Source organism: Delphinapterus leucas, chromosome 2 (genome assembly GCF_059928025.1).
Source record: "Delphinapterus leucas isolate spDelLeu-1000000601 "Yukka" chromosome 2, BTC_Dleu_Yukka2, whole genome shotgun sequence".
Classification (NCBI taxonomy): domain Eukaryota; kingdom Metazoa; phylum Chordata; class Mammalia; order Artiodactyla; family Monodontidae; genus Delphinapterus; species Delphinapterus leucas.
In genome coordinates this window covers 52,084,549-52,102,572 of record NC_143130.1, presented here as the reverse complement: position 1 = coordinate 52,102,572, position 18,024 = coordinate 52,084,549, and the positions used below count along the sequence as shown (strand labels likewise).

General features: G+C 40.1%; 1 protein-coding gene across 2 annotated transcripts; it reads right to left on the bottom strand.

The window, feature by feature from the left end:
• Window positions 1-1,132: 1,132 nt before the first annotated feature.
• On the bottom strand, window positions 1,133-16,406 carry ARRDC4 (arrestin domain containing 4). 2 transcript variants are annotated; one of them, XM_089906877.1, is made up of 8 exons: window positions 16,206-16,406; window positions 11,617-11,683; window positions 11,222-11,369; window positions 8,662-8,764; window positions 7,403-7,659; window positions 6,719-6,881; window positions 5,983-6,137; window positions 1,133-1,485 (listed from the first exon to the last, which is right to left on the bottom strand). In XM_089906877.1, exons 1-8 carry the CDS (start codon window positions 16,210-16,212, stop codon window positions 1,387-1,389), a joined length of 999 nt encoding a protein of 332 aa, XP_089763003.1. In that variant the 5' UTR covers window positions 16,213-16,406; the 3' UTR covers window positions 1,133-1,386. The 2 variants fall into 2 exon arrangements, with proteins under 2 accessions (XP_089763003.1, XP_022454567.1); XM_022598859.3 differs by lacking the exon at window positions 1,133-1,485 and adding an exon at window positions 2,839-5,629 and having other exon boundaries at window positions 15,924-16,212.
• Window positions 16,407-18,024: the final 1,618 nt, after the last annotated feature.

Sequence of the window (18,024 nt, the reverse complement as noted above, 5' to 3'; positions counted from 1 at the left end):
CGTCCTCTCCTAAAGGAGGTGAACTAGAGATTTTGCTTGGTATTATACTCCTCCTATATATACACATACATGTACTTATGTTTTAATTTACGCAAGAGAAAAAAATTGTAAAAGTGCTTAGGTTCCTAAGCTGTTTTTCCATAATCTTAACTCTCTTGAAACTATTAAAATTAATCTGCAGTGAAGCTCTCAGATAGTGAATATTCAGTATAGCTTCTTACATTTTCTCGCGTGGGCTCCTGGATCCTTCTGAATTATGCCAGGGACTATTATGGTTCAATAGTAGGGTTTTGCTTTCAACTTCCCGAACTGTAGTGACTCAGGGTGTGTTATGAAACATAGAATTGTTTAGTTGAAAGCTTCCTTAACCCTTATCTGTTTACTGCCCACCAGTATATCAGCTACCAAAAAGAAGGCTCACCCTTTGTCTTCTAGTAGTGGGATACTTGGTGATGGTAATGTGCCCTCTTTTGAGTTCCCAGATACATAAATATAACTTTTGATACCCATCTTGCCTGCAGAGGGAAGTTTCCAGGCAAAAAACTGTTCTGTGTGCGCGCGCATGTGCGCACCGTATTTTGAAGTAAGCTAATTAACTATATAGATCATAAACCTTTATACTTTACTTGAATCAACTCAATAAACCAGTCAAAACTGAATATTTGGAGTGAAAGCTAATACAGATAAGCTTTCATATACAGAATGCTTATCTCAGGGACTCAGATGGATTTTGGCATCTGAATGACAAAATAAAAAAACATGGACATCTTTATGTTATTATAAGGAGTTCCTATATGTAAAGTTAGCATTTTGTTTTGGAACACTTTATGTCCTTTAGTCATTAAATAGATACGCGCTGGGGTCCCAGTGGGAAATGGCTATAGTACCAGGAAGTAACTTTTTAAAGAAAAAGTCTTCCCCTAGACAGTACAAGACTAGTAGAGAGCTATTAGGGAAATATTATTAAATGAGTAAACCAAGGGCAGCAAATGCCCTTGCATTTTTTTGTATTTATCTTCAAAGACTTCACGGACTTTGGCAAGCTGAAAATGACCCCTAAGTTTGTGGAAACCTGCATTTAAATATTTTCTACATAAAAGGTAGTTCTCAAATGTAAAAACAATATTTACAAAGGTATCATGTGCACGTTACATATTTTCTTTGAAAATTGCAAGAAGGCATTTTAACAGCCGATATATTTCTTTTGAAATGTTGCAGCTGAAACACAAAGGAAAAAACTATCAATATGTACAACTTGCATGGATCTTAATGGTGTTATGCAGTGTGAAAAAGGCAATTGCAAAAGGTACATACCTAATGATCCCATTTATCTAAGCATTCTCAAAATGACCAGATTACAGAGATAGAGAACAGTTCAGTCAGGGGTTAGGGAAGGGGAGGGTGTGATTGCCTAGGGGTAGCCCAAGGGAGTTTCTTTGTGGTGATGGAACAGTTCTTTATCTTGATTGTGGTGGTGATGTGAACCTAGACATGTAATAAAATGCCATAGAATTATATAGGAAAACATGCAAGAGAACAATGAGTTTATTCAGAAACAGGTGAAATCCAAGGAAGGCTTGAACTCTAGTTAATTCTTACTGTGTCAGTGTCAATTTCCGGATATTGATAATGTGTTATAGTTATGGTTGGGGGAGACTGGGTGATGGGTACACAGGATCTCTCTGTACTGTTAATGCAACTTTTTTGTGATCCTATAATTATTTCAAATTATAAAGTTAGAAACAAATGCCTCTGCTGGAGAAAGGATTCTAGCTACCAATCAAACATACTTATGAAGCAATTTAGTCAAAGACTGGTATCCTTTTAGGAGACAGGGCTTTTAGATATAAATGCTGAAGACTCTTGATTTAGTATATGCTTAGTAGTATTCAGGTCTGCCAAGTCTTAAGGCATGTAATTTAAAGCAATTCCTGTTTCCATAACTTCTATTAAAGTTGTAGAATCAGGAAATTTTAGAGTGAGCGGGAATCTTACAAAGAATGTAGGCCAAATTTTCAGGTTACACCTCTGGGTTTTGGTATCCCCATTTGTAATATAAGGGCTATGTCCCAGACTGCCATGTCCTGAAACTTTGCAATACAAACTACAGAAACTTTAATGGTAATCTTATAAATTTTGCCTCGATATTTACTGCATGAGACAAATATCTCGATTTATGTTGATTGCAAATGTGAACGCAGAAAAGACAATTATTTAACATCATCTCACACATTATAAAAACCTGGAGAGTAAATTACCTGGGTTAATTTTTACCACTTAGCTAAGGTTTAAAATCTTCCAGGACAGAGGGTCAAGGCAGTTTTCCTGAGATGACATATTGTTACATATTCCCTGTACAAAATATATGACTTTTGTCCATTTGAGTATGTGCGTGGAAAGGGGAGGCTTACGTACAGGTGTTTCGCGGTATGAGTCCACTGGCTGCCCACCAGACCTACTAAATCAATCCTGGAAAGGTTCTGGTCAAACAAACATGAAAACTCAGAAAGCTTTAAAGAAGTGGTCATTATTATTTGAGAATAAATGGAGATAATGTTCTCTCAATGACCAATATAGCTTAAGCTTAATCACTCATCTCAACTACTCTTTTTCATAGAATGCTAAAAACCGATTACCTTTGGGGAAACTGAGGCCATCATAAAAACAGGCTCAGAATCCACCAGGGCTGTGCCTGGTCTGATGATATAGCACACATTTACAAAAGGATCTTAACAGCAGTAACATTTTGTCTCATGGTATTGACTTCCCTTAAGTCTGTAACAATTTAAGTCATAGTCTTACAAAAACAAAACAAAAACAAAACTAGCAACTCACAGCATCAGTGTAATCATTTTATTAACAAAAGGAACCCATGGGGTTCAGACAACAGTACAAAATACAATCTCCCCACCCCCCCGGGTTAAATTGTTACATTTTTATAATAAAAATAAAAAGCTTTCATAGTTAACTTATGAAAAACATAACCCCTGCCTATTGAGTTTCTTATTGTGCAAAACAAAAACATGAAAGTAAAGTTCTGCCCATGGAAGAATTTTGTGTGCCAAAAGATGCACTTTCTCAATTTCAAAATTTTTGCATCAAAAAGAAAATTCTAAGGCCACAGTTTCTTTGCAAACTAAGCAAGAGGAGAATAAACAAGCAAATAGCAGCTAAATTTTTACCTTCATTCCCAAGTATTCTCTGTTCCAACGTAGAATCTTCTACCTTCATCAAATAATTTGATTATATAAAGGTATGCACTTTCAACCTACTGCTTAAGTTCAGACATACCAGTATCAATTCAATAAGGCAAATCATACCTTTTAGCTATTCTCATAAGTGCTAAAAAATCAGCTTTGTTTTAATTTGGTAGGTGCACTTCATTTCTTTAAAAAAGGTGACAAAACGATCCTACTGAAGGATTCCAGTAAGCAGTTGCTTTTCTACTTGCAGCCAGATAGATAATTAAACTTTCTCTTCCTCCATACCATTTTGTTTTGTTTCTTTTACTTTGTTTTGGTATCATGGAGATGGAAAATGTCTTGACAAAACATGTAAACTGCAACTCAGAGGTCAAGAAATAGCTGAAGGTGATCTTTTTTTAAAGTAAAAATAAAACTGTTTAGACAGCACATAGCTAACAAACACACAAAAACAAAGCAAAATAAAAGATCACCAAAAAACCAAAGCAGGGAAAAAAGATTTGTGACAATTTCAGTACCACAATTATTGGGAAAACAGTTTGTATTGTGATTTTCATTCAGTGGCTTAAAAGATGAAAGAACGGCTTAAGATGCTTATGTGATTACAGAGAAGAGAGGTACACCCAAGGGTGAAAAGCGTACATTTACCTAATGTTTGTATAAAAATCCCTGATCAAATGTCCAGCTAATTTTTACATACAAAATTTAACCTTAAAACTTTTCTATTTCTAACGGAATATACTGACTGAAAGAAAAGCTAACCGTTCAGTTGAATGAAGTACAGTATTCTGCATGGGAAGCACCAGGGTTTCCAGATCTAACCCTCAGGACATGGAGAAAACCAAAGTACTGGGCTGGTCCAAAATCTCTATCATGGGAACCCCTACCTCCCTTCTACTTAGTGTACAGAAATGCTCTCAGCTCACAAAACCAACAGATTAAAGTAAAAACAAGCGACCATGTGACTGTGACTAGGAGGGGACAGGGGGACAGTAAAAACACTGCTCAGTCTTTTAGCAGCAACACAATCTTGTTGGTCTGAATATCCTGAGGTTAAAGGATAATAAAATATTGCACCAAAACAATAAAAAAAATCACAGTTTAAACAGAATTACTAAAGAACTGGAATAACAATGAACACAGTGACTGCCACGAGTAGACTTAAGTCTCTTGACAGAAATTAAGTTTATATGACTTTTCAAAAAAATGGAAAATGGTATTTCTGCCTTGATTTTGCATTTACTTTGAAATACCCTTTGGTATACACATATTAACTTTCAACTGATGTTAACCTTATAGATTTTGCCCTTGGTCCAGTTTCAGGTTTAGGGATAGGAGAGATGAGATTGCTACTGCAAATGAGCAGAAACTCCAAAGAAGACTCCACCGGCCTGGAGTTTTAAAACATATCTGATTCTGATAACCCCACCAGAGGTAGATAGAAAAGGCCTTTTTTCCCCCTGTGCAGTTATCAAGGCATCCTAAGGATGCAGGCTTTTTTTTTTCTTTTTCTTTTTTTAACCCTGTCTTTTTCTAATATGCTCCTAGGTAAATAAGACATGAGGAAAATCAAACATGTACTCTGCTGAAGTACTTAAAGAGGATAAAAAGTGCAACTTTCAACAAAATGTGTTTTCATATTGAAGTACACCTTTCCCCTTTCAACTGACAAGCCTTTCAAGGAAGAAACTCTTTCTTGGTTTCATAATACTGTATAGCCAACTTACAAACTACCTCTTAAACTACCATTAAAAGAGTGAAAACTGTATTACTTTATTAGAACCTCATAAGACCATGACCTCCGAAAAGGATTCTTTTAAGGACTTCAGTCCTATGGAATATGGTTAGAAATCATGAAGACCCTGACACCAGAGGGTCTCGCTTCATGTTTAATTTAGAGTGGGCCCCTTTCCTGTTCATGCACACCCTTGTGCTGCTACGTTCTCCAAAATCAAGTCTCCTCCCAATGCGTCCATACTGCCTTAAAGCTGAGGATACATCTGTTCTACTTTGAGAAACCTTTGTAAAGATATGCTCGCATAGTGTTTTCACTGTTTACAGGCACCTTTCTCTTGGGTCAGCATAGGCACTCTTCACTTACTCTATCACCATCAGGACTTCCATTACATTCTGTGACTTTTCACATCTTTGTCCCATAGTTCTAAAGGGATACAAGACCACATCACAAACTTGTGCAACAATCCTGTTGGCCCACTGGAAAGTTCACGCATTCTTTAATTTCTATCACCTTCAGTCTTGATGTCTATTTATGTTCTTAAGCTAATCTTCCCTCCCTCTTCCCCAAAAAGACAGGGGGAAAGAACCAACATTCTAATTTGGTGATGAACACAGTGATTTCTGAAATATGTTCAGAGAATGAAGGAAACAGGCTGGGTCTCTTCTACATCACTAGGATGTGGATCAACCTGCAAAAACGAGCAGACCAAGATTACTACTGCAGCATTCTTTAACGTGATTCTAGTATCTATTTCTAATTATATGGTCATAAGCCAAACTGCTTAAAGCCTATTATTAAGAAGTCCCAGTAGGCCACTTAAGTTCTCTGTATTCCATGGCCTTAAAGGCAATCCATGGTACTCTACATGTATGCTACAGAGTACCAAGAAAACACCGCAAAATGTGGTAAGTGGATCAGTGATAATCTATCACCATCGTAAGAAGTTTTTTGTATGTATCCTCTACTAATTGGGAATCAAAAACAGACACAGAGGATTATTTACAAACAGCACAACACAAGTCTAATTTTCTTTTGCTTTACCTCTGAATAAAGAGGCGGAGGCTGAAATCTGAATTCCTGAATGCAGGCAAACATAGGACAGCACGACTCCCCCTCACAGTTAGGGGGTTGAGGGTAAGGAGGAACGTGTCTAGAGAATTCTTCCTCCGACACCACGTCTGCGTAATTTGGTGGTGCTGAAACAAAAAAGGAGTTGGCTCTAAGAAATCCAGGCAAAAACTAATTACATTACTCTCTTCTGAACTCTTACAGGAACAAGAAACTTAGCTTAATTTGAAGATAACACATTGGTATTTTTTCCTCTAAGCAGGAAGCTTTTGTGCCCATTACACCAAAAAAATATTCAGTAGATTCTGCTTTTATTAAAGTACTATTAACACTGATTTATATTCTCTTTGAGACGTGTGTGTTTTAGTCTAGGTTAAAAAAAATCATTGAAATGTGGCTACGGAAGACACCAACATAACACACTATACTCTTACTCTGATTATTTTCCATTCTTCTACTATTATAAATAGGAATCAGGAGATGTAGATTGTATTTCTGGATCTGCCATTAGGAGCTTTCTGTCTTGGATAAGCTAAACTCTCAAAGTCCCCTCTGGGAATAATGTTTGATGATTTTTAGTAATAAAAAGAGTAATAATAGTTGTAGTGGCAGCAGTAATTATCATTTGAGCATTTCCTATCTCATACATCCTGTTCTTAAGTACTCTATGTGTAAAACTGCATTCTGAAAGAACCTCAGAACATTTTACCTTCAGGCTGTTCTGGCAGAGTCAGCGTCAACCAGCTCATATCCATAAAAAACTGGCTGGCAATGCTGGAGTTTCTGCTGCCAAAACCATTGTATGGAACCGTGCCAATCACTAAGGGCAGCTCAAGCATCAATTTTTTAGCACCGGGAATGTGAATATACACCTAATATGCCAAAAAACAAAACAACAACAAAAAGAGAGAGAGAGAGAAAGGCACAAATATAAGTTAAACCTCATAGTAAATAACCCAATTATTTTTTCATAGAAAAAATGCTTTTGTTGTCTGCTACCACCCCCAACACAACTGTAAATTGTCCTGACGAATAAAATGAAGAACTAAATGAAGAGCCCACAAAATACAGTGAACGCTCTGTGATGGGGAAGTGTGGCCTTAATACACTTCATTGTAAGTGAGCACAGCTTACACAGAACCATAGAAAGTTACTTATGTCTTCAATATAGCAGCCCTACTGCACCTTCATTCTTCCATGTTATTTAATTAAATACCTCAGGGGGATAGTTTTTGATTAAAAAACAAAGGCCAATCTTCACATATTCCACAATTTGTTGTAATGCTGACATAAAATGACATTTTCCTGGGTATTAAAGGTACATCTTCTCAGTAACATGGCACCAGGTATGGCTCCATGCTACGTCTTTAATTTCACCAAGCGCTGTGCTCACAGCTAAGGAGTAGTCCACTCGGATGATGCAGCAGTCCAGGATGGACGGCGTCACAGGCGGGATCTTGAGGGTCTTCCCGTTCCAGGTGTCGGTGCTCCCGGAGGCGATGTGGTTCCCGCGCACGTGGGCCACCATGAGCCGCACGGTCTTCGTCTTCCCACTGGCCAGGTATGTCTGCGTCTGGAAAATGGCAGCTTTGGGAACAATCAGACGAGAGGAACAATTCTCTATTTCTGCATAGATTGGAATAGCTTCTCCTAAAAAGAAAACAGAAACACCTTCAGAGACCCTTGAGGAAATTCTCTCCACAGTGGAACAAAGCTGTTGCTGATGAAAGCTGAAATGTGGCAATGCTGCTTTAACAAGTTGAGAAGCCTCACGGAAAACTTACATTGCAAATCTGAGTCAGAGAAGTGAAAATTTATGGCAGTTTGTGGTAGATGCTGTTTTCTAACTATCACACGATTCACTTTTCTAATGTAGCAATATTAGGCTACCAATTCTAAAGATCTGTAAATGACCAGTATCTATAAAAGTTAAGAGAAGACATACAAATAAATGATTCAGTACTACGTTAAGTACAGAAGACCACTAACATACTCATTAGTGCCTAACAAATTAAAATCTTCCCAACAGAAGAACAAAGTCTTCCCATTTTAGGAACTGATAAACACAGCTAAAGCAATGGATGGAGTAGGCAAGTTTTACACCCACATTATACATCCACCATCATACTATTCTATACCATATTCATTTCCAAGAAGCCAGAACCCTGGAGTGGGGGCCAAATCCACTGGATGGAATTGGGCCCTTCACAGATTGTTTTTCTGATATCAATCTGACTGTTAAGAGTGTCAATGTTCTACATTCTAGCCCCTCCCATATATTTGAATTTCCAGCATGGAGTCAGAATGCCTAACAGTATTTTCATATGACAACAGCTCTCGTCTGAGCAACACTGCTGGGAACATTTTTTTGCAACATTAAAATAAAATGCTGGCATTTTCCCACTCTACTGGTTTTAGTCTTTGCTACGAAAGTACCAGGACTAAAGTCAGAAATACCAGGATTATTGTTATCCGCTCATCTATTTACAAATGTTTAAATATCAATTATTTATACTAGAACCAGACAACTGTATTATTCATGTTTTAAAATAGTATATCCTTGGTAAATTACAAAACACTATTAAAAATCACTTACAATTAGCTAATAAAATGAATGAATCTTGCATTTGGATTTTTAAACAGCTTGCTTACCATTACAGTATCCCTTTCTTTCAATTTTGGCACTCAGTGAGACTGGACCAGAAGTGAAAAACCAACAGCCAACCATTTTCTCTTGCGTTTTCAATACAGGGGTCTTGAAAAGTTCAAATAATAAAAATAATTAAACTGGTCTAGAAAACTCATAGAACTTAAATTTATGTCATTTTTTATTAAACAGCTGTACAGCAATGTCTTCCAAAAAACAACAAATCAACCTTTCTTATCTTCCTGCGACAAACTAGGTAAAATACTTAAAGACAAAGCATTAAAAATCATTCCCTTTTCAGGAAAACTAAGGTGAATTTTCAGATTCAAATTAGGGTGACATCATTCTATTTTATCCTATGTTTTCACTGTGTTTCTGGGAAGTGATATACCATCCTTTAAAAAAGCAATCAAAAACTGCAGTAGAGAGCTTCCCTGGTGGCGCAGTGGTTGGGAGTCCGCCTGCCGATGCAGGGGACATGGGTTCGTGCCCCGGTCCGGGAGGATCCCACATGCCATGGAGTGGCTGGGCCCATTAGCCATGGCCACTGAGTCTGAGCGTCCGGAGCCTGTGCTCCGCAATGGGAGAGGCCACAACAGTGAGAGGCCCACTTACCGCAAAACAAAAAAAACAAACAAAACAAAAAACAAAAAAAACTGCAGTAGAGGGCTTCCCTGGTGGGGCAGTGGTTGCGAGTCCGCCCGCCGATGCAGGGGACATAGGTTCATGCCCTGGTCCGGGAAGATCCCACATGCCGTGGAGCGGCTGGGCCCGTGAGCCATGGCTGCTGAGCCTGCGTGTCTGGAGCCTGTGCTCCACAACGGGAGAGGCCACAACAGTGAGAGGCCCGCGTACCACAAAAAAAAAAAAAAAAAAAAAAAAAAAAAACCCAAAAAACTGTAGTAGTACCTATTAATATGACAGAACTACTTTTTTTTTTTTTTTTAAGACTATGTGTAGATCAGGAAAAGGAGAAATGGTATAAAAATCAATAATCAGAATGTTCTTTTTGTCTTGGCATTTAAAATGTGGAATAAGGAAACAGCCTTTTTTCCTTACTTCAAAATACATTATTAGGCAGAAATTTCAAGTGTCCTTAACTTAGAATGATTTTTGGGTTTTGTGTAATAACACACCTAGTGTAATGGATCTAAAGGGTTATTGAACTCACCACCCCACTTTCTATTCTACAGTAGCAAGATAAGCGATACAAGACGCTTATATAATACTGTTTATAAAACAGTATTATAAAATACTGTTTAAAATGCTCAGTTTACAAGACGCAAAAACCAAAAGTTCACTGTAAAACCCAAAGCTGCAATATGTTTTTCAATTATAAAAGGATAGTAAAGGACAAATAGTATCTCTTTTTGCCAAAAAATAAAAAATCTTTAAATTATTTGCCACAATGGCCCCATAAATAGTTTAGAATTAGTTAACCACCCAATTCCAAGTAGTTTTTAGAAACACAAAGCAGTTATTAGCATCATCAATTTTCAAAATAGGTGCTGAGCAGGTGATAAGTCATAGTTATAAGCCGGGTCAGCTGGGTCTGGCTATTGTATGATTTTGGCCACAAGGGACCATGCAACTAGGGCATATCTGTTACATTTTTATAATCTAAAGGTGAACATCAGAGTAAATTCTATTTCATTTTTGTGTGGAAGTAGAGTTAAACAACTTTTAACTCCTGTTTCTTTTCCTGGTCTTTAAAAACACTGGGTAGAAAGAGAAACCTCCAATACTAAAAATATATCTTTGTAACATCAGTATCATGATGGAAAGTTTAAATTATGAAGTAAAAAATCATTCATTCATATTTAAATGAAGAACCATTAGGTCCTAGTAGCTATCATGAAAGTACAAGGTATAATTTTATATTATTTTGATAATATGGGTTTAGATAAAAGAATCTAGCTCATTAACTCCCATCTTGCCTATTCTGTTGTTACTTATAGCCTAATCTTTCTTATCAGCCTACAGTATTTCTGGTGATTATTAGAAGTTCAATGCTTTAATGTGGCCAAATCTGTCATAAGGAAATGATAAGTGAAAGGGTCTCCAGAGCAGCTGCATGCACTTACTTAATGTTAGAAAATGACATGCAAAATGCAAGGAGACACAGCATAATGGCCTGAGCTTCAATAACAGGCTGGGAGTGATTAATACTCTTCCATAATTACTGTTCCTCAACCTGCTATTAGCGAAGAGTTTAGAATACCACAGCCCTGTGAATGTGGCTGCTCTGGGAAAAGTAACTACTCTGTGTGTGTGCATTATTATTATTAAGCCTTATTAGTGCATTTTAAGCCCATGTAACTTTCTGGCAAAAGAAGCCCTGAACAACAGGGACACAATCAATAGTACTAACACACACAATTTGTAATTTGCCCAACTTAGAATCACATATTTATAGTGAATGCCTATGGGTTATAAGATTATATCGGAAAGTGACAGGACAGGCTGCCACCAGACTTGCTAAATGTAGAGACCACAGTTGAAAGGAAGGAGGATGGAAGGGAAGGAGGAAAAGGGGAAGGAGGAAGAGAAGAAGGAAGAACTTACTAGTAATGCTGGTGTGTTGACATCGATGTGACTGACGACCTGGAGTTCCCGCTTAATGCTCTGATCAGGTGCCTGGGGTCGTTCCAAAACTGCTCTCACACAGTACTGAATACTTCCATATTTCCCGGAGAATGAGGTTACCAAAGGTCTGAAATAAACCAAAGAGATGACTTTTTAACTTTGTTTTTCAGTTTAACAAAACTGGGAAAAGCCCTTAAAGTGTTGGGTGTTTTGTTCTTTTTTTTTTTAAAAAAAAAGGTGAGCGGGGTTAGGTCTACTCAGCGGTTATTCAGGATAAACATGCACACCTGAATGTCAGAAGGTACTTGGTGCCCATACAACTGGATAGACAGGTTGCAGGGAAAGGAAATCCCCAGTTACACAGTTTCACTTACTCAGATGGAAGTTGGAAGCTAAATGGAAATTCATGTTTTCCAGGCTGCAGTAAGAGGATGCCTTCACCTAAAAAAGAGAATACATTTTATTTTTACTAAGGTTCATATTACATCAAGAATTTTCACAATGTAAATCATAGTTTTTTTAAAAGGTTTTCCTAGCTATATATAACACTGAATATACGTCAAAAAGTACATTAAACTGAGATTTAGAGAATTAAATTTTGAATCAACTTTTACCAAGTTTAATCAATTTCAAACCACATATATATATATATGTATGTATATACATATGTTATCTTCTATCTGCAAATAGACCAATTACACAAGTAATTACCATAAAATGCCAGAGCTCCCATATACATATATATGTGTATACAACCATATACACATACATACCTACATATACATAAACATTTATTTCCCCCACTTGTATACCAGCATGAGTATACTAATGTTAGTATACTATTATATTAACATGAGGTACCAATATTAAACTGGACCTAAAATTAATCTAGAAAAAATAGATCTATTTATTTTGGGTATACCACAAAAATCAGACTAAATATTCTTTGGGCAGAGATGGAAAAGGAGAGGCAAAATTTACTTGGAATATTATGAATACTGAATACTAAATAGCCAAACCAACAGAACAAATTATTAGGCAGGAGTCATTACTGATTAATAGGGGATGTTGTTTAACTTGGGATATGGAGTGGGCCTGGCCAAGCATGGCCACGACTCCTTTCTCCGGCTCTGGGGTCAGCCAGCACCATTTCATTTCACTCAGAGGCTTATCCTTGACTGTGAGAAGGCCAGTAGGCAGGGTGTGGATGGACCTAGCAAGGCCAGAGGCACTGCTGGAGCCCTGATGAGTGCAGAGACTGTATCGTTCAGATCTGAAGCCAACTCCAGGGCTATCAGTGTTGGTTGGGTGGCTCCCCAGAGATACTTACAAATGTTCCCTTCATTTTATGTGCATAGATTCAAGTTTAGAACTAAATTCCCTCATCAAGGGTGGGGTGATTAAGATGAAGAAAGTGCAGAACAGACTGAGAACTTTCTCTGAGATATGCCTGGTCAGTAGATATGAAATGGAGATTTCTACTGTAACCATTCATTAAAAAAAATTTAAAGGCCAGAAATCACTAGTGAAATGGGATAATTTTTCATTTAAATACTAGAGTTCTAAGACCATCATCAACTCAGTCAACATTTCAACCTTATACTTTTAGAAAACAGGAATGCATTACTGGCCCGTTAAGTTTCCTGAATCTATCTCCAATTTTCAATGTTGTAATATATTAGAAAAAAAAAAACCTTACAAGTATTTGCCACTTAAGATCATTCAAATAGAAATACTCAAAAGGGGGGTGACCTGGAAGCTAAGTGAATAAGTCACAGGGACATGAGACCATGTTAAATGACAGTGACAGAGTGAGTCCCAGAGCTCAGGTGGGTCCAGAGCAGCCCTGTAAGTCCCAGCAGTGCTACAGCACTGGAATCAGGGAAGCCTCTCCATTTTTATAGCTATCAGGTACTAGGCTCAAGGAATCCCAACACTCCTTAGAGCTGGGCTAAAGTTCTAATTTGTAATCGTTAGATTACTGAATATGACAAAGTACTTGAAATGTTTAAAAACGTGGATTTCATTTATGTTCAAAATTTACAGTGCTTAAATATCAAGCACAAAGCTGATACGAAATGGATACAAACCTAAATAACTTCAATCCCCAAATAGACCTTGGGAGGAAAGGAGGCTATAGACACTTGTACACAAGTAATGACCCTAGCATGCTGGAGTCCATGGCAGTGGCGGGGGCATCTTGAGGACCACTTCTGCTGTTGAAGTAAGGGTTGGCATGGAAACAAGTGAGAAGGGGTTTAGATGAAGGGAAGGGAATGAGGCAGAGCATGACAGGCAAGTGTGAAGAACAGAGTTGCACAGGACATTGGAAGAGGTTGAGAGAGAGATGAAGTTCCCTCTTCAGAGAAAAAACAAATCAACATAGGAACTAGAACATTTAAAATGAGACTTTCAACTACCTCAAAACATAAACAGGAAAAAATTTTGAGAAAGTTGATAAACCTGGGTTATAGTATTTGGAAACAAATCTTTGCTTGCTTGCTTTCTCTTGTTTATTTATTAATTTTTAATTAAGAAGGTCCATAAACTGAATCATGTGCCCATTTCTGCTTCTGTTCTCATAGTTTATTACCTTTGTCTTATGCAATGAGAACTACAATGTCACAAGATGTTTCATTCGCTAATGGTCCTTCAGCCCAAACTCATAATTCAGAGCACTGGTGAGCGTGGGAGCTAGAAGACCATCACAGAGGCAGACTGGGGCTCAGGAAGGATGAGGAACGCGCACAAGGTCATACTCCTGGTGTGCGACCAAGATGTGAAACCAACTCTCTGATGTGTCTTGTCTTTCTACCATAATTATTGAATAAAAATATGAAGAAAATCAATCACCATGATAGCAAGTAGTTATATTAACAATGCTGAAAAATTATCCAGTAGATTTTTTGAAAATAGATCCCAGAGCCATACTTCCTGAATATCTGGATCTCTAAAAATCTCTTCAGGTGGCTGAAATTCAGCTAGGTTTTGGAATTAAATGAACCTAAGAGTCCACAACTATGTAAAGTTGCTAGCCTCTTCCAAGCTACAGATATTAGGAGTGATTTTTTTTTCTCAATGAAATCAACTAAAACAGACCATGATTTTACTTTTTGCAGAGGTTTGTTATGGTACATTCTAAAACAAGCTAAGATTTTCAGGTTGTCTAGGGTTAGCCATTCTATTCCGTTAGAATGACAAGACAAAACCTGACTTGTGAATGAAACACTATTTGATAGCCCAGATTTTACCAAAGCGGTTTTTTTACTTCAAATCCCAGGTCCAACTGCTATTTATCTTACATCTATTTACTGAGTAGTTATGGGCACAGAGATACAGAGTCCAAAGTCCTGGACAAAAAAACAATTTACTTCCCTTTTCTATTGCCCTTGACTCCAGTCAGCCATCTTGAAAATCTGTGTTGTCTGTTACCTTGGGGTAGGCATGTATAGGTTGATTCTGGAAACCATATTGATGAAAGGGCATAAGGCAGGTAAGAACTGTCACCTAACATACTACACTTGTTAATCCAAAAGAGGGCTTTGGTTCATACATGTTTCCCTCACCACAGTTTTTGGGATTACTCGATTCTCACATACCTTGAGGATTTAACTGTGAATAGTCTACTTCTCCACAGCAGGACATGGAAAAACCGCATTTACTACTGATTTTTGTATAATACATAGCAAGGGTTAAACACTGATACGCTGTATTTTATTCTTCAAGGGCCGAGAGTCTATACCATTATTTATTTTACAGATAAATGCTGAAGCTGATGAGGCAGAAAAGTAAAATAGTTTAAAGTAGCTCCTACCAACTGAAAGAAGACTAAGACTCACTGTTCCTAGTATTTTTTTGCGCCTAATATTGATAGAATATCCATGTAGTGAGTTTCCACATGGGCACTTTTAACAGTGTAAAAGCCTACACTATTAACTGGACTTCACAAGAAGGGTCATCATTCTTCCAGTGCCCAGATCCCATTGTCACTAAAGGTCTATGGGGGTGGGCTAGGGGAGGGAGGAAGAGAATGCAAAGGAAACAAAAAGAAGCGAAAAATAAATACAAAGAAAGTAAAACAGACGTAGAACTCTTAAGTTACCCCCCTCCCCAAAGGAGGGAAACCAAGTATGATGATCAAGTCAAAAAGCACTTCCTTTGAACTCGTAACGCTCAGGAACTACTTCCCTCCTCCTAAGACTGAGGTTTTGCTAACTCATCATGAACCAAGAACTAGCATCTAGAGACGGGCCGGGGGAGAAGGGGCCCCCATAAACTGGGCACCCGAGAATGGAACCTCGTAAACTCTGGTTCCGCCCTCCACTCCTCAGACGACAAGAGAAGGAACCTAAATCCCCAGATCCTTGATTCCTGACTGCCCATCACAGGTTCCCATGGCAACAGCTCACTCCCAGAGCTGTCCTAGATGGTCCTGGGACCCTGGCGGCAGTCAGACCCCAGCGAGCCAGGGGCGGGGCGCCAGCAGAAGTGAACACCATCTCCCCGGTGCTGTGAGATGGGGGGCGCAGGCATTGTTGCCCGCCCGTCAAGGCGACCAAACTGAGGCCGGCTACTTCGTGGGTGGACACCCCCCCCCCCGCCCACCCAGCCGGTGGGCATCCGCCGGCTTGCCCTCTCCCAGTCCCGCCAGTCCCTCTCCGGGGCCGTGGCCCGCGCTCACCGGCCGGGGGCTCGCGCAGGCTCAGGCGCACGTTCAAGTACTCCACCTCCGAGGCGGCTGCCGGGGCAGCGGCGCCGGCGCTCGGGCCCCAGGCGGCGGTGGCGCGACCCCGGGCCTCCAGGCGCAGCGCCCGGAGGGTCACCGGCTCTGCAGCCTCCAGCAACACATGCCCTGCCACCGTATCGCCGCTCGAGTAGCAGCCCTTGCGCTCGTCCTCGAACACCAGACCTAGACTCTTCACGCGGCCCTCGGAGCCCACCACCGCCGCGGACCCCGCCTCACCGCCCATCCTACCGGCCGACGCGGCCGCACCAAGGACGTCGGCAGCGGCCCGGAGCCGGGGTCACAAGCAGAGCGGCGCCGCTGTCACGGGCGCCAGCTCACGCCGAGTGTCCGCGCGGCCGCTTTGCGGTGCCCGGTGGAGCCCCGGTGCGCCGTAGGGCCTGTCGCTTTAACAAACCCAGCTGGGAATGGAAAAGGGCCGGGACAACCCACCCCCGGCGCGCGCCCATAGGCTGATTGGTTGTAAATGGCTACTGAGTCATTTCATTGGCGCCGCCGCGCATGGGCTGGCGCAGGAAGGCAGTGCGTGATCAGGGAGTGGTGACCAATCAGGATTCGCGGGTGTGCACGTGCACAGTCCGTTTATTGGCTGGGGCAAGGCACAGTCCTGGGGCACTGACCAATAGTGAGGCGGTGCGCCCATGTGGACAGATAGTGGGGAACAATATTAGTTAGGGAGGGGGCGGAATCGGGAATCTCCGGCTCGCGGCGTGCCAGCCGTTCCTATGGTTACAAACGGAGGCGGGGTTTCTAGCAGCGTGGGAACTGTTTGCGGGAGTCAGGGGGCTTCACACTAGAATGTGAGGTTGTGGCTGCAACCAGCTTGTGTTTATGATTACATCTGCAATACTCGAGAGTAAGTAGATACGCTGGAAAAAGGAATTTAGCAGTATTTCCTTGTGAGATTTGGGGGCCGACCGCCTCGGAACTTTAATGGACAACTTGGCATCTACTAACATCCAGGTTCCTGAGCCCCGCCTCTCTCGGGTTTCAGAGTTCGCAGCCTAAGAAAGAGCTGCAGAAGGGAAGAATGAAGGCTGTGGTTCTCAACCTGGAACAACCCTAAGGAGTTCTGCTGCCCGGCTCGTCTTGCAACCTCTTTAAACTGAGAATGGCTGGAATGGTCATTCTTCCTGCTCTAAATAAGGTCATCAGTCTCGTTTCTAAACAACATCTGCCACCCAAGTTTCTTCCCCACCCAAAAGGATTTCCTGACCTCGGTGTCACAGTCCACGAAAATTTCCAGTTGCCTTGTTCTCCATGCCCACAGCTCCTGTCGCCTGTCCTCGGTTTCATTTTCTTCTTTAATCCTTCATTCCTTCTCTATTCTAATTTTTTCTTTTTATCATCTAACATCGCTGCCACTATCTAGCCATCGTATTCTAACCCTTATAAATTCTTCCCTTATAAAAATACCAAGGTTGTGAGCTATCACGGATCAATGTCATATCGAGATTTAAAAATCTTTCCTGAGGTAGTTGTTTCTTTTATTTTTAAAAATAATTCCAAACTAAAGGTTGCTTTTCTGTTCTGAGTTTAGAGTGTTAATGTGGAAATTTAATAAGGCTTTTCAAGTCCAACTTTTTCTTACCACTCCCTAAAGAAAGTGGAAAAGGCCAGAAATCTCGCTCTGCATAAATTTCCGAAATAGCTGCTATTCTGTTTTTCACTTTATCTAGACTAGACCCCAACATGCTCTTACTCTGCCACTGTTCTTTATGTCACAACCTGACCATGTATACTTGTTTGCATATAGTCCTCACCCCCACTTGAAACACAGAACTTTTTCTCATTATTGTTGTCCCTCTAGTACTGAACTCAGTTTAGCACACAATTAGCTGAAGTACTTGGTAAGAGTTTGTTGGCTGATTGAATCTATGAGTCCCAACCTGTGCAGTATTACTGGTTCTGAAATGAATCCTCTAGAGGCAGATGTTCTTCTCCATCCAAATGAAGTGGCTGGGAAAGGGGGAAGGACAATGGCCCTAATAGTGCCCAGAAGGCAGAATTGCTCAGATGGCGTTCTGTGCTGAGAACG

What these genes read in the sequence shown, in the direction of transcription:
- ARRDC4 (XM_022598859.3), bottom strand. Translation starts at nt 16,212, where the DNA reads ATGGGCGGTGAGGCGGGGTCCGCGGCGGTGGTGGGCTCCGAGGGCCGC. An exon ending in CCTGCGCGAGCCCCCGGCCG is followed by an intron (nt 11,684 to 15,923) that starts GTGAGCGCGGGC and finishes TCTCTTTTTTAG; the next exon opens with GTGAAGGCATCCTCTTACTG. An exon ending in AGCTTCCAACTTCCATCTGA is followed by an intron (nt 11,370 to 11,616) that starts GTAAGTGAAACT and finishes GGTTTATTTCAG; the next exon opens with ACCTTTGGTAACCTCATTCT.